This window comes from Vidua chalybeata, chromosome 1, assembly GCF_026979565.1.
Source record: "Vidua chalybeata isolate OUT-0048 chromosome 1, bVidCha1 merged haplotype, whole genome shotgun sequence".
NCBI classification, from domain to species: domain Eukaryota; kingdom Metazoa; phylum Chordata; class Aves; order Passeriformes; family Viduidae; genus Vidua; species Vidua chalybeata.
The window spans coordinates 109,482,049-109,508,032 of record NC_071530.1 but is presented as its reverse complement, the minus strand read 5'-3'; the positions used below and the strand labels follow the sequence as shown (position 1 = coordinate 109,508,032).

The 25,984-nt window shown below is 36.8% G+C and overlaps 1 protein-coding gene across 1 annotated transcript; it reads right to left on the bottom strand.

The window, feature by feature from the left end:
* Window positions 1–787: 787 nt before the first annotated feature.
* Window positions 788–25,653, bottom strand: LOC128797151 (desmoglein-4-like). The gene is made up of 16 exons (XM_053959462.1): window positions 25,540–25,653; window positions 18,907–18,942; window positions 18,409–18,537; window positions 17,267–17,422; window positions 16,986–17,133; window positions 15,876–16,039; window positions 15,492–15,626; window positions 14,682–14,867; window positions 14,252–14,511; window positions 13,158–13,300; window positions 12,791–13,009; window positions 11,149–11,652; window positions 8,931–9,079; window positions 8,370–8,430; window positions 6,715–6,923; window positions 788–5,215 (listed from the first exon to the last, which is right to left on the bottom strand). The coding sequence occupies exons 1-16, from the start codon at window positions 25,585–25,587 to the stop codon at window positions 4,244–4,246; spliced, it is 3,519 nt and encodes a 1,172-aa protein (XP_053815437.1). The 5' UTR covers window positions 25,588–25,653; the 3' UTR covers window positions 788–4,243.
* Between the last annotated feature and the right edge of the window lie 331 nt (window positions 25,654–25,984).

Here is a 25,984-nt window from a genome sequence, read left to right as displayed (position 1 = left end):
TCGGACTGATAGCAAATTTGAAGATGGACAATCTTTTCTTCTAACTTAACTTCCTGAAAAGACACTTTAATCATTTTCTGAAATATGTATGAGGGCGCATAATAATTCTGTATGAAACTGCAGAAATAAGATGTCTCCAAGTGTTAAGGCAAAATAAAATTATAGATTAGATGACATTTACTTAATACATGATACTGTTTTTAAAAGCAGTAATTTATTGAGTTCAGATAAAACTTTTTGAAAAAATCTCTGTACAAAAAAGAATTATTATCATCAACACCAACCTGGAACATTAGAAAGAAATTTCATTATAGAACCAACGTGCTTTTCCTTGATTCAACTCTTTCTGACCAGTATGCAGTGAATGTACCTGTGATGCCCGTGCTGCCCAAATACCATGTTTCTAGAGACTTCTGCTGTCCTCTCTGTGGCTTGTAGTCCATCATTAATTTATAGCTCCTCTGAAGCACTGTTTCAGAGTTGCAGGACAGAAGGGTATCACAGAAAAGGCTGTCTAAAGAGAGAGAACAATGCAGAGAATGATAGGTTGAGGAAACTGTACTGTAATTCTTGTGAGACATGACACACATTTCTGCTTGACAACCTGAAATAAAGTATTGTAGTCAATTTGACACATGAAATAATTTTGTTTTGGAATTATCTGACTTTCTAAATCAACACCTTCTATTACTTTTTTTTCTCTGAAAAAAACCCATCAGTTTTAAGGAAACTGTATTTCCCACTGATAAATGGAAAAAAAATATTCTGAGCCACTCTATGTAAAACATGATGTTCCAAATGATCATTTATTGTATTTTTTCAGTGCCATTCAGAAATTATTACAAACAAACCTCTAATATTTTTATTTATGAAAACACAAACCCACAGTAATATTACTTGTATTTTAAATAAAATTAAAATGATGCATTTGGTGACTCAACAGTGAGGAGCATTTGAATTATGCAGTTACGTTAATTCAAGCAAAATGGGATAATTTTTTCTAATTGTTACTTAAGTTGTGTGGCCTTTTCATAATGCGCATAGTAAGTGCTGCTCACAACAGTTTAAAAGTGTTATTTATTACCACAGAATTAGGACAGAGTAAAAAGTATTGAAACTTGGAGTTCAAATTGAGACAGTGTTCCTAAGATAGAAATCTAATGAGACCCTCAGCTTGTGGCTCTGATTTCTTCTATGTCAGTATACTTCTCATCATGCCAAGATCTCACCGAGCCTGTTTAAAACTGTAGGATCCTATTCCCAAATAAACCCGAGTTAAAAAAAAAAAAGAAGAAAAAAAAAAAAAAAGCAGCAAGCTTTTTTGATATTGCATGTTGCTGACTCTAAGTAAGAGCATGTCTCTTGAGTTGTTTAGAGCAGAACTGATATCATCACTCTCTTTCTTCCCTGAAAACCATTTCTTCTTCATTATAAAACATACGACTGAAGGTAAGACAGCGCATAGGCTTTTAAATTACAACTGGAAGAAAAGAAACCAAACTAATGTCTGCTGGCCAGAATTAAACTATATGCTATTTTTAAAACAATAATGCTAGAAAAAGAATTTGAGCAGAATTTTTAATGAACCGAGTATTTGTTCACATCTTCACACACATTTTTTTCTTCCACAATTTGTAGTAACCTAAAAGAACCATCAATTCACTAAGAAAACATTTTTTAGGAAGTTTGTAAAAATTACACAGCAATAGGAGTTAATATCCAGAAGTACACTGGATAATGCAATTGCTGTTTGTTGTGAGAAACCAATATTATAAGATGCTAGAAATATTTCAAGAAAGTGTATTACAAAATAATTAATAATTAGAAAGTTGGTAAAAGATAGTACTAGAAGTAGACAACCACCACATAACCAAAATCTGTCCTTTGAACAACATTTTTTCTCTATTTTTCTATTAGTTTTCTATTTCTCTATTTTTTTCTATTCATTCTCCCCCTATTTCTAGACATGCAAGAGACCATAGTTCAGACACTCATACTTCACAAAGCATTCCTGTTCAAGGAATTCAGAATGTGCTCCTGAAGAGAAGTTTCATTATTTTGAACACAATTCAGAAAAATATTTCTGATTTGCTTAAGATGATTATGGAAATATTTATACTAGACCTATTTTTTTTTTTTTACATTAAAATATTTTCTAGTGGGGTTTGGCTGTACTGCATAGGCTTTTTATACACCAGATAGTCATATATATTTTAAATATTTTTTTTTAGTGTAAACAGGTGGTTAGCAAAATGAAAGGGAATTTGTCAGCATTTTAGTGAACTTCTGCACAAATTTACATCTCCAGGTGTAAAAGGATATAGCTTTATATATTAGTACCTATTTTCCTTCTTTAAAGAATGGTTCCAGGAACCATAATTACAGTTGGTACATAATTTATAGGAAAGACTAATCCCTTCAAAGTCAATGCAATTTTAGTGATACTTAAGATAATCAAGGCTACAGATAGAAGCGAAACCAGCAATACACCGGATTTTATAGGGAGAGTATCTTGCATGCCCAGTTGCTGTAGAAAAGAACCTGAAGCTATGGAAGGGACCTTTCCTGGAGGTAGCCTTGGATTCGGTCATGACTCCTAGGGATTACTGATGGTGACAGTAGCATTGACTCAGGGGGCACTGCAGGCTGTTGTTGACAGCAGATCTAGTTGCATTTCCAAAAACATCTTTTAAAAAACATTTTCTTGGTATCAGACTCAGAAACTGGTCATCCATTCCTCTCTTGAGGTAAATTAGTCTGGATATGCAATTGAATTTCTTTTTCATTTTGTAGAGTGGGAGGTTCACAGACAACTCTTAAACTTTTCACTAACTTATCTGTCAAAGCCAAAGAAGCAAAATTTGCAGGAAAACTACTGATTTGGTGGTCTAGCAAAAAAGCTAGTCCCTCCCTATAACTCTAGTTTATTTACACCGAAGCAATGTTGGATGTGCTATGGCTACTATACATATGATACAGAAATAAAATGAGATAAAAGATATATTTCAGTATTTTGTTCCTTCAGATCATATTCTAAGACATGTTAAGGTATTATTAGAATAACAGAGTCCAGCAGAGCTGTTTTTGTGGGAAAATAAAAGCCAGATTTAATTAAGTTTATAAACTCATAAAGACTTTTTCAATTAATACATTCAAATAAACTTTCAAAATATCAATGCAAAATACATTGACATATGAAATAAAAATTCTCCACATTGCTTATTAGCAAATTTATATTGCTTCCAAGTGTTTTTTTCTTTTCAGGAAGACTTCAGCTACCAGTGTCAGTAATACAATACTTGCTATTGCCTCCTCACATCACAAAGCTTCCAAGATTTCCTTTTCTTATCAGTATGTGAGACGAGAATTGGCACAGTGTATTATAGCCCTCTTAATATAACCTGACACTGGCAATTTAAATGGTAGTCATAGTTTGGCACAAAAATCTGACAAAGAGTTCCTGGTTGTCACTGAAGTCCTTTTAGATTTAAGCAAAGCTGTAATGGCAATGGAGAAAGGATGAAGCCAACATCTTCTTGGGTGACAGTGTCAACGTGGCAGCACCAGCTGTGACAAATCGCTCCTCGCCATGACAGGAACATCATGGCAGGCTGTGTCAGGGTGTTTGTTTACTGAGAACTTCAGAAAGCAATGGAAGTGTATTATGTTTATATAATTATTATTTATAACTATTGTCGGTGATGGGAGAAATGGTTGAAAGTGCTGTTTTGTAGCGCTTCTTGAATTACATGCACAGTAAAATGATGTGTTTGAAAGTGCTTATTTAGTCTTGAGTTGACTAATTATTAACTACATTCTTTTCTTCTCTTGTCAGTGAGGGCCTATTAACCCAAATCTGCTTATTGTGAGAGATCAATCAGCTGTACACTATTTTAACATGCTTTTGTACGACATTAATTCATGCTGTGTGCACGCAAGGATCCCCTCTCACTGCTCTCCTCGGTAATCAGATATCTCTCCAAAAATACTAGTCTCTTTATACACTTGTGGTGCTGGATGGAGAGAAAGAAAGAAATTTAAAGCTAACTTCTATTTTCCCTTCACTGACAAAGTGCATTTGACCTCAAAATGGGGCACCCGTCAGAGATCCTCACACAAGCAGGAACCCCATAAATTTTAGCACTATTTCTTAGTTATAAATAATAACAATATTCTCGATGGGTGTCAGCTAATGAGTGTCGGTGCAAATGGCGATTTCAGCAGAGGGGTGCCAGCAGAGGCCTTACTGACTGGAGTACTGCACGGTGCTGTACTTTGTCATTCGTCTCCGGGAGGTGCCTGGAGATGCCGTGCCCATTCCCTGGCCAAGATGACATTCGGCACTGAGCATCTGGCCCGTGCTGCTCAGGCCCCCCAGATTTGCTCCTCCCAGGCTTGTTCCTCCCAGGCTGCTCATCCCAGATCCTGACACTACTCTCTCTGTGACCACCACGTTGTGGGCATTGGATAACTCTGAGGGAATATTTATTAGGCTGCCCGGCATGCCGGAGGCAGGCCTGAACACCCTTTCTGTCACTACCACATTTGACCCATCTACCAAATCAGGAATGCTCAGAGATGCTGGGAGTCGGGAGTTAGGCGCGATTACTCTTTCCGTGACAATAACGTTGGAGCCCTCTGTGAGATCGGGAATATCTAGCATGCCGCGCAAATCAGAGGCAGACGCAGGCCCAACAACCCTCTCTGTCACAACAACGTTGGATGCACGCAGAGGGTCAACGCAAAGAGAGGGCGAGCTGGAGGTGTAGGTCTCGGTCACCGTCATGTTGCCATGGAGCAAGGGATCCGGCATTGGCCTCGGGGTCTGTATGGTTGCCCCAGATGTGTAGGTGTTTTCAGTAACAACCGTTGTAGTGCCAGCGGGGGGAGGCATAGGTGCACTTCCATTGACAACGATGGTGGTGCCTGGTGGCGGGAGGTTTAGATCACTCTCAGGGCTGGGGAAGGGAATGTTGACACCTGGCCAGGGTGGGTTGACATCAGGGAAAGGTTCGATCTCTTTGCCCAGACAGATCTCTGCTAGGGTCTTAAATTTTGGTCCTAATGTATCCAAGTATGTTTCATCTGTATCTTCTCCAATAAAGCTGCAGCAACCCACGGAGCCAACAGGAGTACCGACTCCTTCATGATCATAAATTAATAGGCAGTCATTTGCCGGCCGACCTTCATCTTCATCTGCATACACAAATGCTTTCTGTAGTTTGCAAAAACAAAACAAAAAACAAAACAAACAAACAAACAAAAAAAAAAAAAAAAAAAGAGAACAGAATAACAGAGTGAATTTTGTCAGGTTTTTAACCATGAATACTCAAAGCACAGTAAAGTTTCCCTAGCCACAGTAAGGCCCACCTGACTTGAAAAATAGGACATCAACAGGACAGACTATACCATCAACATTTCTTAACCTTGAAATAAGTTTATTTAAATACTACTGTGTTTTATTCTTGTTTCTGCCAACATGTAGCATCTTGAATTTGGTCTGTTATCAATGTCTCTGTCTGTGGGGTAAAATGGACAGGCAAACACATGCCTTCTTTGGGCAGCAGTATCTGAACAAAGTAGTAGGAAGAGGAGTGAAGCAGGGTGGCAAGGGGAGCAATGAAGAGACCAGGAAAGAGGAGATGAGATGGAGGATTCTCCACAGTGAGGGAGACTTGGTGAGTCCAGAGGGGAGTCCATTTTGAGCAAGAAGGCAATCGCCAACTCGGGATGATGTTGGGGATCCTGGCATGGTCATTGCAAAGAGATCAGGGAGGAAAGAGGAAAATTTAAAGTGAGTGCAGAGTGGGGTTGGAGGAAGCAGAAAAGGATGGAAGGGGAGGCCTGGCAGGCAGAGTCAGAGAGTTTGGGAATTGAGATGGTCCAGGAGGATAGCAGTAGTATGTGGAGGCCTGTGGCTGGCAGACAATTAATAGTGCTTCAGGCCAAGGCAGGAAGATTGCAGTCTGGGAGAAATCCATGCTCAGGATGTCAGGACTGCTCTGTTCTCTCCTCCACTGAATCTTGTTTAGATTTTGAAATATAGCAATCCTTATATCTTAATTGATATTTTGGTAACATGCAATTATAACATTTATGCCTCACAGTTCATGCATATGAATAAAAATATAGCCCATGAAACAATTAATCATGTAAATTCCATACCATTTTTTAAAATCCCATATGTAAAGGCTAATTTAGGTGTTGCCAATGGAAAAACTGCATATTGGTGTCACTGGTAGTTCACAAGTCTTTTAGGGAGCAGAAATGGCAATAAAAATAAGGAAGAACTGATGTTTAAAGTTCTTTAAGGATTAAAATGACTTAATCGAACAAACTGTACAGGAAGTAGGAGTGAACAATTCTAAAAAGTTATTAAGTATTTATACACTGAGAAAATATATAAATTTGGTAGGTACATATGAAGTTGAAATCATTTAATTGCTTCCTACCTCTACGTGCAGTATGTCCATCAATTTTACAAAAAGGCTGTTGAACAATCCACCTACTATGGCAGCAGCTCAAAGACAGTACTACTACTAGTGTTGTAACTTTTCCTACTAGTGTGGTCAGTCTTGCTCTCACAGCAGTCTTATATCATGGAAATTTCAATTTGAGAAGAATTAATTTGGATTTCCATCATGCAACCTGGGAAGGAGAATCTAACAGAAAGCATGCTCACAGATGTAACTCAAAAAAATAACATTTAATTACCTCAGAGAAATAGTTGTCTAGGAAGGCCATGTTCACTCCTCCTTCTCGATACTCTTTTATTGTTCCTCCAATTGACCCTTTTGCTTCCCCTGTTCCAGAAATTCCTCCAGCTGTTCCGTAGCCAGTACCAGTGCCATAGCCAACACCTGTAGTTTCTTCAACACCAGAAGCTACTACTCCTCCTCCTCCATATGTGTTATTATATATGTCTGAAAGCAGAAAAAGTTATCCCTCCTGTGCTCTGTTAAACTTTACACACAATTTGTCAGTAGTTTTTACAAATACTATAATGACACTTCTGAGTTTCTAAAGGTATTTTAGACAAATTTCAGTCACAGGTACATGCACAGGTACCAAATACTGAAAGTGCAGTAACAATTATATATGTAATAGCAGACATCTAAGAGCTTGATTTTATTCCTGAGGCTAGGCAGCATGTGCACATGTGTTTTAGAAAATCAGGGATTTATTTTGTTATTGGCTGGACAGATTATTCTGTCTAGTGCATATATATGCTGTTGTGGGGTTTGTGTTATAAAATCAGATAGTCTTTATCTATGCAAATACATAAATGCATATTTATGATCACATTGGCATTAAATTTTTCCCCTTGCACACTTAGAAAAAAAAGAGTTTTGTAAATCCTAGAAAAGAAAGAGTTTCATAACTACTTTCACATTTTCTAGTAGTGAGATTTTTTTAGGGGGGAACAGCAATGGATCATAATAACCACCATATATATATGCATAATGGAAATAGTTTTTAAAATAAGTTATAAAGTAATACTTACAGGATTTTATCTCCCCATATTTTTTAAATACATGATAACAAGGAAAGAGTTTTCTTACTGATCAGCACATACTATAATAAAAGAATTGCATACAGTAGTCTTGACTATGGTTACACTGGGAAACATAGGCTAAATTACATATTTTTTTCACTTTTATGAAATGAGAAATCTGAGAATATTTTTGTATAATAGTCAGCAGAGAGGTTGTCTTGCAGAGTAACATTTCTTCCTGTCAGAAGCTAGGGAAAATGGATCTGTGCCAGCATCCTTCCTTCCTCTTCTGAAGTGAGGAACGGGGGAGAAGGAGAAAGTGGCACTGCACAGCTGGGCTTATTCTCTATGATCATTGAATTCCTGGAGGAACCTTACTTTAGAAGCATACATTTACTGTGTTATGTATCAGCTTGTCTAGGTTAGCACACAAATTGTCAGTAATTAACTAGCTACTTGACATGCTCCCTTGTGGGAAGCAGGAAACTGGGAAGAACTGAAGATTTTACCCAAGTTATGAAAGCAAATATCCTTATTCTGGCTAAAGATTGATTTCTGCTTGAACTGGTGTCTTGAAAATGTCCTCCATTCAGTAGCTGTGCTGATAAAGAAAAATTGCCTAGGATCTGAAAGCCTTGGCAGATATTTCAAAATAGGAGTAGTTTGCAGAAATTAATCTGTTCAAAAGCTCAAGCCCCAGACTTTTTATTCATACTGGAAGTCCTACCAGCATGAGTTTGACAATCTGCAGATGTGAGGTTGGAAGGGTTGGGTTATGGCTGGGAAACCAAAGGACCTCATGAATCTGAAGGCATGAAGTTCTGAAAGACAGCTTTATGACAGCATAACATAGAAGATTCAAGATTCTGCTTACCAGAAGGTTCACCAAAATCACCTCCTGCAGCGGTTGTTGGGGCAAGAATGTGTGAGACATCCTGGAAAACAACATTTTGACTCCTTGAATGATTACCTTGAAATTCCCATATGAAAACCAAGACTTTGTGAATTATGTTAAGGAATTACCAGTCTAAACTGTTAGTGATAGTTAGTCATTATCACCATCTCCATTAACAAACAAACCAAACCAAAACAAAGAGACTACAAGATCTTTTCCTTGTCAACATGGACAATGATCAATGAAGATGATTTCTGTTCCCTTTTCCTAAACTTGCACTGAAGAAGCTTGCTAATTATTATGCTTCATCTGAAGGAACAGTGGCACCAAGCTGTTGTGCCAAACTAACTGACCACAGCTTTAAATGCATAAACCCCATCAGTGAATGTTAATTAGGAATCACCTTTCATATCTGCCTGGCAATTGTTGACAATGCCAGACTGGTTTTAGATTACACAGTGTTACTATCATTTTCTATAGAAAAATGCAGCCGTTAAATATTAATTACTTCTGGTTTTAGAAACATGGGGATGTACTGACCCTGTCTTCAGGCTGTGCACCTTCTATTCCCCATGGATGAATTGCCCCTTCTGTACATTCAGGTACGGGTTCAAACCCAGTTCCAACTCCACCTGCAGCGCCAGGTCCACAGCCACAGCAGTCGCTCATTGACATCAGAATTGGAATCACTTAACAGGAAAGGAACAGGAAACAAGGATTTAGGACATCTCTTCCTCACAGGAATAGCTGTTCTCCCCAGAGGGCAGGTGCTCATGAACTTTTGAAAATAGGCCTTTAAAACATTTCTAACCAAGCAGCCTGTAAGTCTGGCTTCCAGACTTAGCTGCTTATGGAGATACCTGTATTTGGAATTCAGAATAATTTGTTCCTTTAGTTATAGCAGAGCAACACAGGGGTGGGGCTGTTACTCTAAATTTATGCTTATACACCTGGGAACAGACTTTGATCTATCCCAGCTGAACCAATGTATGTTGCATACATATGAAAATTAAACAAACAGAACCAGTGTTGCTATGTATAGCATTCAGTGCTATTCTTTCTGGATATATAAGCATACATTTTTTTTCAAGTATTGTAATAGAAAAAAAATACACATTAGTAATAATAGACATACGAGAATCAGTGGAGAATCCACCTGACTACAGTGATCATTGGCTAAGGCTCCAGTTGTACATTACATATACAAAATGCTTGATTTGAAAAAGCAGTAGGGGCAAACCCCAAGTCCTAGTTTAACCAAATGTTTACGTAGAGTGAGTCAGGTTTCCCAGAGTGCTGTATTATGCTTAGTTGTTTAAAGAACTCAGTGCTTGTAATAGCCAGCAACAAAAACACTACTTATTTTAGAAAGGTAATGCAATATTAATTCATAGAATCATAGAATGGCTTGGGTTGGAAGACATCTTAAATACAATTTAGTTCCAACCCCTCTGCCATGGGCAGGGGCACTTTCCACTTACCAGGTTGCTCAAAGACTCATCCAGCCCAGCCTTGAACCAGGGATGGGGCATCCACAACTTCTCTGCGCAACATGTGCCTCTGTCTCATCACTCTCACAATAAAGAATTTCTTCCTAAACCTACTGTCTTTCAGTTTAAATCTATTGTTCCTTGTCCTGTCACTACATTCTCTTGTAAAAAGTCCTTCTCCAGCTCTTTTGCAGGCCCCCTTTAGGCACTGGAAGGCTGCCCTAAGGTTTCCTTTGGAGACTTCTCAGGCTGAACAGTCCCAACTCTCTCAGCCTGTCTTCATAGCAGAGTTGCCCCAGCCCTCTGATTACTTGAACATCAAAGTGAAATGAAAAGGGGAAAGGACTATACTATGTACAAAGTGCTGCCTCATACAGCACAACTAAGGATGTATTTACTCCAGACTATGAGGGGAGATACCCAACGGCAGAAAGACAATCTGTCCTGTAAGATAAACCATCTGGGGACTATAAATTGCACTGCCTTTTGAAGCTTCAAATTTTTTTGTTTTTGATTTCTGCTAAATGAAGATCAAAACCTGAATCAAACCCCCCTCCTCAAAAAATCAGGGGAAAAAAAAAAATCAATTTCCTCAGGTTTTGTAGTCACTATTTCTGCAATAGGAAATTTTAGATGTTGATTACTTGATGCCCAGGCCATGAAAGAAGATTGTTCACATATGATTTCGGTAGTCTGAGAAATAATTGCTTGTATAAATTCTAACTTGAATTTGTGAAGCTCATAATCTTTGTGAATACTAGAACAAATGAATTATTGTCCTGTTTTGATCCTGTTATCATAAATGCTACTGGTTTTTTATTAGATGTAATGTTTGGAAGGAGTAGCCAAAAATTTCAAAATGTATAAGTTATTGTCAGGCTACTGAAATCTGGCTTTGAGTTTAAAGGAATCTTGTTCTTAGATTCTTTCATACCCATCTTGGAGCTGATACTTGCCCATTTCTTCTAGTAATGCAATGGAAGTACAAGTTGCAAAATATAAGTGACAGGACAGCTCTGTCTAAGAATTGGATAACAAGTCTTAGAAAGTAAATGCTTAATTTTGAATGAAAAAATGTATGTATAACATAAAATTTATGGAAATTCTTTTCATTTAAAAGAAAATTATTTTCTCTGTCAAATGGCCAATAGAAGCCAATGGATTAACAACCAACTGAAAAAGTAACCTTATTTTAGAAGAATTTAAAAATGCGCTATTTACATTATTTAGAAAAATGATAAAAATTGTTTTCTTAATTTTATACTTACAAACAAATATTAATCCACCGAGGAACATCAGGCCAATGGCAGCACCACTAAGTGTGGTATTTGATTCGAATTGTCTGCCATAATTTTCATTTCCAGCGTAACCGCCATCAGTGGAGGCAGTATATTCATCCTCACCTCCTTCATAGCCATCAGTATAACTCTGCCAGTCTGTGTGGTCCTCAAAATCTCCTTCTTCAGGTCTACTCTGGCCACCACCACCACCATCTTCTCGTCCTCCCTCTTCCCAGGTTCCTCCACCAGTGCCACCACCAGCACCACCACCAGTAGTGCCGCCACCAGTGCCACCACTAGAGCCGCCACCACCACCGATGATAATTATTCTTGTGGCCCCACTGGTGCAGTAGTTGCGACTGTCACACTGGCAAGCTTGCACAGGAATTATGTGTGGTCGAGCACAGCGCCGGCCTTGGCTATCTCTTACAACGACATAGATCCTATAAAGGTAAAAGTCTATGTTCTGGCCCACTAGTTCTGCAGAGGAATCTTGGAGGGAAAAAAAAAAAAAAAAGAAAAATGAAGGTATTGACTATAAGTGTTCTAGAAATCTATACTACTTGTGTATTACATCCATAGAACAGAATGAAAAAAATTGTTCCCTTTCTAAGCACCTCAATTACTTAAGCATCTACAGTATTTACTCAAAGCTGAAACATAAAATAAACGTCTATGCTTGTTTTTTTTCTTGCAAAACCTGAGCCAAATCAGTCTAGTTATCACTTCTAAACTTGAGAAACACAAAAGGGGAAAATGAAATCTTTTATTTCCATTGCTGTGTTTCCTGAATTTTATTCGCACAATGGTAAAGATAAAAGATGAAAGTTTTATGCATTTCCTATTCCTCTCTCAAGGAACTCATACATGTTTTTCAAAAAGTTTTTCAGTAGGTTTAAAATATTTAAGATTACGTATTTGCAACTGTTTAAGACAGGTAGGAGACTCAAGAATACTTGCAATTGTGATACTTGCCATTTAATGTAGTCTTCTATGTAAACAGTAAGTTATGCAAATTTTGTCATTTAGTAATGCATGGGATTTGATTAATTCATTATTTTCTCGTGTCTTATTGAAGGAAACTGGCAAAGCTTCACTGGGCACTAAAACAATTTTCTTTAAAATACAAGTAGGTGTGACCAGTACAATAAATTTAAAAAGTTGTAATCTTAATTTGCCATTTTCATATGCCTCTCATAAAAGTAAAGCTCTGCTAACTATAAACTTTATAGTCTAATAAACAAAATTGAGATTTTTTTATATTCTTAGGATTTTTTAGATAACACAGAAATAAAAAAGTGTCAAATTACTTATTTTGATTTACTTCATTATGTTTAGACCCATAAAGGCTCTTGTCATAGTTATACTCAAAGTACAGTTTTGCTAGCAAATTTTAGTTTCCTTTAAAATATAACACATGTAATAATTCTGATTTAAGTGTTCTAATATCTATATATGTACACATGCATATATTCAAATTTGGAGTAACTTCTTAGATTCATATTTAACTGAGATTTTAATAGATTCTAGCAAGTGTTTTGTTTGTTAATAAGGTAACATCTGAATCAGTTATTTTAGATAAGAGCTTATTACTATCATTTATTCTGCTATAAAATGTTGGTTAATTTACCATTTATTCGTCTGATAATCCATGTAGTCTGAGGTTCACCATGTATGCTGAATGTGAAGGGGGTGGCATAGAGGTCACCATCCCTATTCTTTGCTGAGATAATCACTGATGGGGAATTCATGCATACTTTCCTCATTTCAGTATTAATAGTTGGGCAATTGGCATTGATGCCATCTATCGAAAGCACAACGGTGCCAGTAGCAGTATATCGAGGAGACCCTGTAAAAAGAAGGTATTTGTGGTCAGGAGGGAATAGTAATACTATAAACAATGCAGTTAGGGTTGGAAAACTAGAAACAGCAGGAAACATTTAGAGAAATCTGGAACACAAAGAGTTTATTTCAGAAAACTTAATCTCTTTTCTTACCTCTGGTGATAGCCAGAACCTCTGCTTGGTACTGCCCATTGACTACGTAGATGGAATCCCGGTTAATAACTTTGTTCAGTGTGATTTCACCAGTGTTTTGGTTGATTCTGAACCAGGCAGCTGGATCACGTCCTATACTATATCTGTGTTTGGTGAAGTAAAAATACTCAGCGTTATGTGATGAATACATGTATTACATATTTATTTTGCGGATAAAATTTGGCACTCTGGAGCATTTTTCTTTTGGCTATGCTAGGTCCTATTGCATTTCACCCAGTTCAAGCAAAATCCATGTAGACTCCAAAAGATGTAGACCAGAAAAGTAATTAGGAATAAAGCAAAAGCATTTTACTTTGAAAGAGTCATCATAGTCTAAAAGCAAAATTTTCTGGATCCTGTAAACCTTTACTAGAACCCTTGTTGATATCAATGGTCAAATCCACAGCTCTTCCTATAACATTCTACAGTTATATTTGCTGCCACATTTCTGTGTTTTAGGAATTTATTTTCAAATATTTGTAAATAGGCTGTATTTATTTCTACATGCACTGAAAAGCAAATTATAGTCTCAGTTATTACTGTTAATTTCAAGAGAAACAAGTGTAAATTTTTTTTTTATTAAGAATGAGCTAGTAGGGACCTCTTCTATTCTGATTGGTCAGAATTGGCTTTATTGGGATTTTCTGCCTGCTTTTCTTGTGATGCTAACAAATTCCCTCCTTGTAGCAAATGTTTCAAGAAAAAACATTCTTAGGGTAAGTAAAAAAACCAAACCCTATTCTAGTCAAGTTACAGCCTGTCGGAAAAGTGATATTTTCTTTGTCTTGTGCATAAGGCTAAGGAAAGTAGTCAGGAAAAAAAAAAACAATTATAGCACAAAAATGGGCTACATACTATTCTGTAATAATATAGAATATAGTACTATATAATATATAATATTATATGATACTTTATAGTACTATTCTATTGCCATTTTTCTATTGCTAATCAATAGTCATTGTTTTTTAAAGAGTCCTTCAAAATACCTATTCCTCATCCCATTGAAATCTCAAAAGAATTATTCCATCCAGGAAGTTAAGCAGAGCAGAGCTTACACAACATTTGATGCAATAGTTCTAGTGTCCTCATCCATGGCTGTGTATGTTCCTACAACATAATTCACTCTTGCGCCTTCTGCCAGTGAAAACACAACTGAAGATGGATGAAATCGTGGTGGTTCAATCAAATTTTTTACTTCTACTGTGAGGGGTGTCCCAAATATTTGGTACTCATGTGCAACAGAGTGGTGAAATGCAGCTACATTCCTGACGCCAATCATCAGCGAGTGAGTTCGCATATGTTCAAAATCCAGTTCCTGAAAGGTAAACCACAGAGAACTAGATAATACATAAAAGCTCCTTTAATATTTTAAAAATATTTTTTATTTTAAGTGATTGAGTGACAGTGGTTTTACTGCCTGTTTAATTCTATTAACAATTAATTAAAATTTGAAGTCAAGAGCTGAATCACAATATTTATCCATACCTTAATTACTCTAAGGATTCCTTGATTTGTAGCTCGATCTGTAACAATTTCAAAACAGTTATCTTCATTACCGGATATAAAGAAAAACTCTGCTAACCAGTTGTCTGTAAACTCTTCATCAGCATCCAGAGCTTGTATTCGTAGCAGTTCTGAACTTAGTGAATTTTCTGAAATACTTGCTGAAAACTGAAATGACAGATAAATACCTATTAGCAAACATTTATAAATAAATAAATAAATAAATAAATAAATAAATAAATATATAAATATATATATATATATATATATGAACATGTGAGGAAAACACAGCTGTGTGCAGAGGTTGTTTTGAAGGATGTTCTGAGCACAGTCCATGCCAATTTGACAAAAAAGACATGTGTTCTGGGCAAATTGTGATTATGGTTACAGATTTGAAAAGCTGTATCACCTCCAAGGTTTGCAGAGGCATCTTAAAATGAAAAGGAATTGTACTTTCTGTAAGAAATGGTCTTCCAAGGATTGGGTTATTTTGCATAATCTCATATTGCAGGGATCTGGGCACCTGTATGACAGGATTTCTCTGAATACAAAGAAGTCAGTCCTGACAGTGTCAGGATTTATATCTCTGAATACAAAAATGATCTATGTGTATGTTATTGTTGCACAAGCGATAGATTGTATTTTGAGTGCTTTTCAAGGGAACAACCCTGTAAATCCCATGTAGCATGTTAATGTGAACATTCTCTACAGGTTAGTAAGGGCTCTGTTGTCAATGGGGCTTTTAAATGGGGTTTTAAATCAATGTTGCTGCTTTTGTTACTGCAAACTTACAGAGCTTTGAGCAAGAGTTGGAAAGTTGTCATTAACATCGATAACTTTCACATTACAGCTACAAAGGGATGATATTCCATCTGCAGCCCCGTCCCGGTCTGACGCCTTCACAACCAGAGTGTAGCTACTATGTTGCTGTCACAAAAAGAGAAATGAGTATGTTAGAAGACCATCTGTGCATCTTACAAATAACTCATGCTTGCTGCTATTTCCTAATGCAGGAATTCGACTTAGACATTTTATTGTGACACATCAAAACCATGCATTTCTCCATTAATATTTGTAAAAACCACAACCTTTCTCTCTCTTCTATATTTTTCTTGCTCTCATAGCACATATACACTACAGCATAATTTTATTTAGCTTTGGAAGGGGAAATGTTACCTCTCTGTCAAGATAATTTGCAAGATGGAGTTCTCCTGTGTATTTATTCATAATGAACATGGGTGGACCAGAAGGTTCCTGACTCTCTATTTTGAAGGCAATTTTAGAATTCAAGTGGTTAGGTTCATCTGCATCTGTTGCAATGATTTTCATCACCAGTGTGTCTAAAAATAAATTTAAAAATAATAGTAATTAAAAAAACCCTTACAAAACAAACAAACAAACAAAAAAAAAAAAAAAACCCAGCCCCCCCCCAGAAAATCTCTTGAGTTCCTGCAAGCAACTCATCAAGACAATGCTAAAACAATGCATGAAAATGATAGAAGGCTATCTATTCCTTGACATTTACAAAGAAAACCAAAACTTTAGTTTTGTAGTACTGATTCTGACACTGTTAATGACTTCAAATGAATTAAAAATCAAAGTCAGAAAGAATAATGCAGACTTTCACTGAGCTTCTTTAAATCATCATAGAGAATATGCAAATACAGCAAGTACCGAGCTTGTAGAGATTACTATAAGAAATCACAGCTTTAAATGAGAATTTCTAGAAAGAAGAAAATGAGTGTTAGGCACCATTGCTTCAGTGCTATTTACATGTCTAATGTTGATTGCTGCACTTTTGGTAAAAAGAAGCATTTTAATGGTTTAAGTATGGAATTATTTAGTAAAATTCTGCTGCAATTGCAAACACACAGGCTACAAGTACAAATATTTGAAAGAGAAAAATGGGGAAAATGTATTTTACATACCCTCCAAGGAAATAAGTGTAATGATATTTTTATTCTAATGAGAAGAAATGCAATTATTTATTTTACATTTTCACATCTGAAAAAATTTGCATGATGGTATGGTTAGAAACTGGAGCATTAAGCACTCGTGTGTGGGAGGAAAGGGAGAAGGAAACATTGCTATTTAATTTACAGCAGTTAGCCCAGGCCCTGGCTCAAATAGCACTTGGAGAAGTATCTGCTGCTCCCTCCTCTGCAGTGGCCCTGACCATTTTATGTCATTGCCTAAGAAAAGCAGAAAGAGCATCCCAGGTTCATATTAAGTGTATTCTGTGAGCTTCACTAGCAGTACTGTAAAAGGCATAGCAGAGGTACTCACTGTCCATGCTGCTCTCTTCAACAGATCCCGTAAACACAGTTTGTGCAAATACAGGAGGGTTATCATTTATATCCAGGACTCTGACTCGAAGTTCTAGAGGTGGTTCCAAATCTATACCAGTCACTGAGTGTTTAGCAAAGCAACGTATCTAAATAAAGAGATTTACTCATTTTAAAACCAAAAGTTAAGTAAGCAAAATAGCAATCTGAAATAAATAAATTTGTTGTCTGCCCCACCCTGGATCCATCATTATAAAGGTCAAGAAAAAGGGGAATACTTACAACAAATACTGGTGTTATTTCCCTATCCACTATTGATGTTATATTAATTTCTCCTGTTCTTGGGTTAACAACAAATATTCCATAGGGTGCACGGTCAATTCCAACTCCAGAGATGCTGTATGTGATTGGATTGTCTTCTTCACAATCAGATCGGATCTACAGTAACAGATAATAATAATTTATGCCAGTTTACAGAGGACACTTACAGGTTTTTTTCTCCTATTCTTAGTTCCTGTAAAAAAGTCTATATAACTTCAGTTTCTCAACCACTTAGGAAACCAGAGAGGTATTTATCCTAAATAATTTAGGTTCAATTGACAGAATCAATGGAAGGCTCTTCTACAAAACGTCAACCTAGACATCCATCTCCCCTTAAGGGCTGGATAGGCCTTCTATTTCTCTTAAATCTGTCAGGGAAGTGCAGAGAGAAACCTCCAAGGGTGTCACAGTGTGCCTGGAACTCAGTAAGGGTATGGTCACAGTGAAAGAATAGGAAGGTATTTATTTTTCTCTGTTTCCCACAGGCCATGTACCATCTTTGAATTTCTGCTAAGGGGTTTCTCAGAATGAGAGAGAGAGAAAAAAAAATGTCACTGGTTGGAGCTGCCTGGAAAGTAGACTGTCGCCTTGATTTTTTAAGATTTTCTAAAGCCTTCTGAATTTACATTCTTGTAGCAAACTTTCTCACACACTTTCTGTAAATAACTTATTGTTTTGCATTCCTTCATAGAGGCGGAGAAATTTGATGTACTGGTAGTTTGTCCAGTGTTGTTGGAGAGGTGGCACTTTCACCCTCCAATCCACTGGCACCTTTGGAAAACTATAAATGCTGGAGTCAGAAAAATAAACTTGCTTTTTTTACCTTCACAATAGCAGCGGCAAGCGTCATGTTTTCTTGTGTCCTATAGTGACAGTAGACTCATAGCAATGTTCTAGGAAGGCTCTGGTAACTCCTCAGCAGCCACATGGATTCACCTTATAAGACTGTCTCAGCAGAGAATGTTGCATCATCTTTCTTTTATTCCACATTCCTTTCTTTTACTATGCTAAGCATACGAATTTTTAAATGTCTATGCCTTTATCAGCCTGTCTTTGGCAAAACTTCCTTGTCAGTGAATACTTGTGTTTTTCTTTCTACTTACTCTGGCAATTGGATTCCTCTTGGAATTATCTTCTCCTTCTCTACAAGCTGCAGCAAATTTGATCCATTCACGTTTTTGTCTTCTAAAGGTTTTCCATCTTGCCATTCCATTTTCATCCCATTCTTTTACCTTTGACAGAGAGTTCCAGTATCATGTGACGTCAGTCCATTTTAAATAAATACAGACAATTATAATGTACAACAATAAGAAGAAAAGAGATTTTTGTAGACCATGAGCTTTTTTACATGTCTGTGAGTCCCAAACTCTATGACTGTACATGTTTATTTTAAAATTACTCATTTGTATGAGATACGCATTTAGATTTAGGTGAATTTCTCTTGAGAGGGTTAGCAGGTTATTACCTGCAGCTGGTTAATATTTAAATATGTTTTCAATCTTCAGGTTCAGAGTGTCTTAGTTGAGTATTTTACATATGATTTTTTCATTTGTTAGATTTTGTTTAATCAGAAAAACAGTTTCTAAATAAATATATATTACCTTTACATGAAATCCTGTGCTGAAATCCAAGAGTACCTGCAAAAACAATAAAAAAATTGGCACGTAAAAATGCAAGGCAAAATGCAGCAAGTAAAACCCAGCTACAAGATATTGCTGTACTGCAGGCCTATTGCAATAGTTTATCTAGCTGCAAGATTTCCACAAATGACTTTGTGAAATTCAATCTTTTCTATATCCAGCACCAAAATTCCCTGACAGTTAAAACCTTCCAAAATCCATTCTGTCTTTCAAGACAGAACTTTGAGCTTGAATGGATATGCCAGAGCAATTTTCAAACTATATCTTCATCAAAATAAAGCTTCCACACAGATTTTTAACACCTCAGCTGAAGAGAGAAGTGTTTGCAAGAGTTTTTACCAAACACTCTAGGAAACCAGAGAGGTATTTATCCTAAATAATTTATTCTTTTTTTCATTACTTTTTTTCCAATTTAGAAAGTTGGCAATATCCCTGGAGTACTTAATTATGTAATTTAACCAAAAAGAATTAAAATGGTTTTTTTGGAACTTCCCAGTGAGATTGAAGAGATTCAATGTAAGATGGAAATCCACCTGCAGTTTTCAGGCAAATTTCCCTGGAGTGCAGTTAATTTTGATTTGAGACTCAACTATGCAACTAATCTTGAGTAAATAAATATAGCAGGATCAGATGCAGTATGTAATTACTTTAAAACTAAAATTTAAATGAGAGGAGCCTCAATTTCTTGATTAGCACAATTTAAAAGAAGGCACAATTTAATTAACTATATTCCTAAATAGGGTGTGAAAATGAAGTTCACTTTCTTCAGAGCATTTCTTTCAGGTTTAGGTTCTGCTTTTGCTCTCTTCAGACAGTAAAGGGTGAAGAATGTGGGATTTTCAGGACTGGATTCTTGTTTCATTCATCATTGGAAGATACAAAATATCCAGGTGACTCAAAAATTATTGCAGTGTTTCTCTTTTCTCAACAAATGTTAACAGTTGCAGTTATGAGTATTTCACTTTCTTATAATTTCCCATAGCTTTTTGGTTTGGTTTGGTTTCTTTGTTTTTTTGTCTGATATGTTATATCTGTGGGGTTTTATGTCAGCTATACATGGATAAAATCTGGCATCTTTTATCCTTACATCATGGGACTTCCCTCACTTCAAATTTGTTGCATTGTACTGGCAAGACTGGAACATGGACACAACATTTTTTCCACTTCATGTTAAGACAACTTCTTACATGCAACAGATTAATGAACGTCAGCTTCACCCTCCTTCCTCTTTCCCTCTCTCTCTTCCCCATTTGCCTTTATGCTGCAAGAATTCACCGTCTGTCATTTACAAAACAGTGTTTCCAATGGCCTGGTTTTACCCAAAACATTCCTTGAGACCTTGGCCTATAATGGATGCCTTAATCTGCTTCTCAATGGAGGAGTTTAGACTGCTTCTGCCCATTTGATGTGCATATGTAACTTGAAATTTTTTTGACTAGTCACAGAGTAATATTTTTTTTCCTTGTTTGAGCCAGCTATTGACATAAATGGTTAAGAAGAGTACTCTGCAGGAGAATCACTACAATATGTTCATGTTGTGCTAAAAGCACCAATACATCTTTTACCTTGAGTTTATGACTGTTTAAATCTTCAGCTTCAGAATAGGGTTCAAATTCACATACAGCTGTTCTGTTCCTCATCTCAGAGAAGGGACAATATCAGACTCCCTGTGAACAGCAGGGTTTGTTCACCCCAGTGGGAGCTCAGTCCTGTTCTTTTATAATCCCCCTTGGAAACCGGGGAACTTGGAAGAGTCAAAGGGGCAGACTACACCCTCACGAGAGAGCCTGAGTGATGAGGTCCAGCAGAAATAACACTAATTGAATGTCTCTTATCAGTCTATCCCACCTCATTTGGTGAGCACAATGAAATCCTCTCCACCCTTATGCTGAAATCCCTTCTGGCATGCAAACAATTGTCTTGACCCGGCAAAGTATGGGTATGCACCTCTCAGTGTTAGTGAATCTTGTCTGCTGTCTGCATCATGTGGCCTATCCTGTTACTTAACAGTGAGACTAATACCTCATGCCCAGCCACACCACTCTCATATTCTGAAAAACTATTCTAAGTCTTTCTGAAATAAGAATTAAGCCTGTATGGAATTCTAATATTTAAGGACATGAACATTCATAAATCTCTTGATTCCAGCCTATAGGGAGTTCTGTTTTCAAGCAGTGAAAAATACATATTTCACACTGGAGACTTATCCTTTGTTTTTGAGCACCAGTAATGGGAATGTCTGTTGGTGATGTTAGGATTGTAAATTTAGGCCCTGTGATAGTGAAGGAAAACCCCATTTTGCTGCTTGTTGGTAATGGAAGATCTTGAATTCAGAGTCCTTAGTACAGTTCATGTTATTATTTGAAAAGGCTGATGCGATGAACTTGGTGGCTGTGTTTGGTATGTCTCTCAGTTATAGCTGTGGTATAGGAAGGAGGGCAGGCAGACATCAGACAAAAATGTCTAGTTCACCAGATAAATCTGAACAATTTTGAAATTACATTTATCCTACTTGATTCAGGGATAGAGATTCCTCCACCTCCTTCTGCCTTCTGCCTTCTGGTTCTCCACTGTCACCAGCAGTTAGAAGTCTTCCCTTAACCCAGTTGTCTATTTCTAATATTTATCTGAGATTAAAACCTTTTTTTTTTTTTTCTAGTGCTATTTCCAACAGATAAGTTCTGTCTCCTAGCAGCTAACTCCAGCAAATTTCTAGGTAGTTAAAAGAATTCCCTTCTAAACCAATCTCCCAGTACTTTCCAAAGACACACGGATAAACAATAATTAAAGCAACAGGAGCCACTGGAATGTGTGGGATGCATCCTGAGGACCTTGGGGTAGGCAAGCTGGTCCAAATGATGCCAAGATTTGCTGTCTGTTAGTCTCTGAGAGACTGTGAAAAAAAAAGAAGCTGCAGAGAATCTAGATGCTGGTTGCACAAGCTGTTTCTGTTTCGGGTTGGGAGATGTGCAGGCAGGAAACAAGTTTATGGTTTCTGTCATTTGCACAGTGTTTTGTCTGAAAGCTTGTCTTTTATTGTAATGATAGCTGGACCCTGTGTCCAAAATGACACCTTAGAGTCACACTGGAGTTATTATTCTGGATTTATTCTGATGCAACTGGGGACAAAATTAGGCCCATAGGATGTCTACTGTTCTTTGCACCCTCAAAGCAATTTACAAACAAGAATTAACTAATCATTAATTGAGTGCCAAGCAATATCATACGTAATTACAGAATCCTCCCTCCTCCACCTACTCAAATCTAAATGACTGAACATGCCTTTAACATCTTCCCAGCATTATTCATATGGGATCTGCTTCTCTCTCTTTGAAGTCAACTGTGGCATTGTTGTTGGCCTGGATGGGAGGAGTGCTGAGAACTCACACGTATTGTGTTAGTCATCAGGCTGCCGTGGTAGCTCTGGTACTGTCAGCGTTTTGGGACTTTTACATCTTTCTTACTCATCCAAAGCCCTGACTAGAAAAGGTTTGCAATAATGAACCCTTCCCCTTTATTCATTCTGCATCTCTTTAAAAAAGTGATACATCAGTGCATATGAAATAATGAGAAGCAGAGTTCAAATATAAGAAAACCCTCATATTTTAAAAATATGCTATTTTATCACTTTTTAAATTGAAACATGATTTTCTTTTTCTATACTTCACTTTTTCATATGTCACTTATGAATGTACTTCATCCAATTTAAAGGGAAAGATTTTCTGGATTATTTTTCTGGCATTTTGTTTTCTAATTCAGAGGAGGCCAGGTGTTTCCTATGTTAGCAATACTTTGAATTGCATCCAGGATGGATAATCCATTATGCTTTCAATAATTGTGATAGGAATAATTCAGGAATTATGACTATGCTCATGTCAGGCTGAAGAATATACTTCAAAGTTTTATTTATTTTAAAATAAGTTTACTCAAAGAACTGACAACTTCAGGAAAGTTTCCACTGAGATTGTTTCTGTTCTGCTATTGTATCTTCTATTGTATGCAGGTGCAATACATTTCCATAGAGTAACTGACCTTAACCATTAGAAAAATGAACAGAAAAGTAATTTCAATACAGGGTGTATGCCATTATCATTAAAATTTGAGTTTTTCAAATTAGTCATGCTAAGTGCCCTCAATAAATCTCCTCACTAAAACCTGAATTCTGATATGACTTAGAGTGTTTTGGCTGCAAATGCATGTTTGCTTAATGGCCATTTTATTTAGGAATGTAAAACTGCAGGCTTAAGTACCTAATCTTAGGTGATAGTTCCTGGATGTGAAATTGCTTTAGTTTGTATTTCTACAGCAAAATATTTGGCAGAAGAACCTGCAAGTTCCTGATTCAATTCTGGCAGATGTTTCACATGAATATACAAGAACAGGATGTAGCCCGTGACTATTTTTACGTGCAATCAAGTTATGAGGAGGATGTGTAACCATAGCCTTACAACTGGGGGGAAAAATAAGCCTAGATAACATATGGGAAAATGTATCCAGACAAAAGTGCATAAGAGATGTGGTGAATTTAAAATTATTGGCTGTCACATGATAGCTGGCAGGAGAATAGTCATACCTGATCAAACAGGTTATTTCCATAAAACGTGTCTGTGCTAGTATCACAAACAGAACTCCCTTACTCATGAGAATAAGGTCTTTGAAGTCACATGAGCAAGGGTTGCAGAATCAGTTGAAATCCATAGAGAAAATTATTTGTTTCAGGGCTGGTAGGTTTCCTTTTTTTTTTTTTTTTTTTTTTTGAAAATGCAGTAGTGTACTAAAATATGTATAACTCCATGTTAATTTTATTTGATGCAACTTATTAACAATATACTAACCAGACACACCATTCAGACAGGTGATTTTCATGAAAGATTAGTTAAGCCGAAAGTCAAATTTTTTTTTCTCAGAATACACTAAAACTGAATACATAAATGTATAATTTGATCTCGACAGTTTGTCTGCCACCTTTCTTTAAAGTGTTGAAAGATGCTATTAAGTCGTACAGGCCATCATGAACATTGCTGGGCAGAAGAATGCATAACAAGAACAAGGGTTTCCTGTGGGTAGTAAAAGTTCAAATATTTGATAGTCATCAAAATACAGTGGCATTTTCCAGAATTGCTCTTTTTTCCTGACCCAGGACCTACCCTCCATCACTCACAATTTTAACAACAATATACTGATAGAATGAAAATGGCTCCAGAGTTGCTGAGAGAAGTAAAGCAGTAAAGCATTTGAGTAAAGTGTCTTTTCAATAGACAGGTCTTAAACATAAAACAGTCAAGCATTTTGAACTTCGACACACTGGGAGTATGCATCACCAGGTAACTGAGTAAAGTGAATAATCACTAGTGCTTCATGAAAATCCAGAAGTGTTAGTGTGATGTGCAACAGGCCAGTCTCAGACACCTCTCTGCTGCCTTGAACAAGCAGAAACTTATCTGAACCATAACTTGCTTTTGCCAAGTTTTGCCCTTGTTTGCTTGGCAGCTGCTCTGTGTTAATTAGTTCTACTTTACTGATTGCACAGCTGTCACCTAAAATTAATGGATTGTATTTTCATAATGGTTTTAGGATTTCTTAACCTATAACACAAACTTTTTCTCAGACGACAGCATTTCTAGAGAAGTCAGTAATGAGAAGTTAACAAACATTTACACATACTAATACACTGTGTAAAATGTAAAATTTCATGAAAACCACAGGACATATCTATAGTTGAAATCCTGCTCTTCTCAATCTTCAGGGCCTTAAACCTCTACCGAATTTCAAGAGGTCAACACAGAAGAGTAAAATGAATCCACACAAAAATCAGATTGCAGGAGGAGTAGGGCACCCATAGCCCTTTTAAGTCCCTTCTGGGTAATTTCCATGCCTTGATGAACACGTTGAAAAACTATGCCACTTGACCATAGCCACAACTTTCCTTTTACAGTGAGAAAAACAAACCCAAAGAGCAACACTTTCATCATGCATTCACTTGCTCAGCACATGGCGGCTCAAACACTAGGGCACAACAACACAGGAATCCTTTGCAATGTGAAATAATAGGTCAAGTCTTGATTTTTGCGTAACTGAGATCACTAAATTTTGTCATTTTTTGCTCTCTTGAAAATAGCTGTAGGATTTTGTCAGCTGTGAAACAATCTTGCTAATCATTTTAGAAAAGAGATTTTAATTTTTTAGAAAAAGGTATTTTCTCAACTGATAAAAAAGACATAGAACTAAATTATATGCAACCATTAAAATTTTTATAATGATAGCATTTTATTAATAACTGTGACCTTTAAATAGCAGCCACAGAAAACATTTGCCTGAAAAATCATGCAGTAAACATAGAAAGTCACATCTTGAACATCAACAGATCGCCAAAAGTCTAAAAAAACTATTTGTCAGTATTTAATGAAAAGCTAATTTGATTTTATAGAATGTTCAGAAGTACTGTTTAAAATGAACAGAGCTTTGGTTTTTATGGTACATTTCACAAGATATTTTTGGGGAACAGTTTACATTGTGAAATGTAATGGTCTGCTGAGGAAGATGAAACTGGCGTAGTCACAGCGTTTAAAAATATGGTTTTAAAATCCGACTTACCAACAAAAGGAACAGAAAAGCAGCCGTTCGGTGAGGGAGCCAATCCATGGCATCTGACTTCTCAGAAACAAGTCCAACTGAGTTATGGTTACAAGCCTGTTCCTGTTCCCCTCCCCCCCCAGCTCTGGTGACTATTTAAAAAGACACTCTGTACATGTCCTTATGCTCAGCCCTTCAAGGTGTCTCTGCCTCCCTCTGAGGGAAGAACTGAAGATGCTGTATAACAGAGTGTCTTTCCCCACCCCAAAATCCTGGGCTGGTCTCACCTGAAATGCTTGACAACATCATTATTGCTTGCAGGTAAGAGCTAAGAGACACACCTTAATTCTTATTGCACTGAAACCCTTTGTTGGATACAAAAAGGTACGTTTTAAAAACAGAGGCAAGGTTTGCTGAGAAGATACCAGGTGATTTATAAATTACTCACAACATAAGGAATCATTAA

Coding starts and splice junctions, on each gene's coding strand:
- LOC128797151 (XM_053959462.1), bottom strand. CDS start 25,587: ATGGATTGGCTCCCTCACCGAACGGCTGCTTTTCTGTTCCTTTTGTTG. Junction 18,943..25,539: donor CTTTTCTGTTCCTTTTGTTG/GTAAGTCGGATT, acceptor TTGTTTTTGCAG/GTACTCTTGGATTTCAGCAC. Junction 16,040..16,985: donor TGAAGAGAGCAGCATGGACA/GTGAGTACCTCT, acceptor ATTTATTTTTAG/ACACACTGGTGATGAAAATC.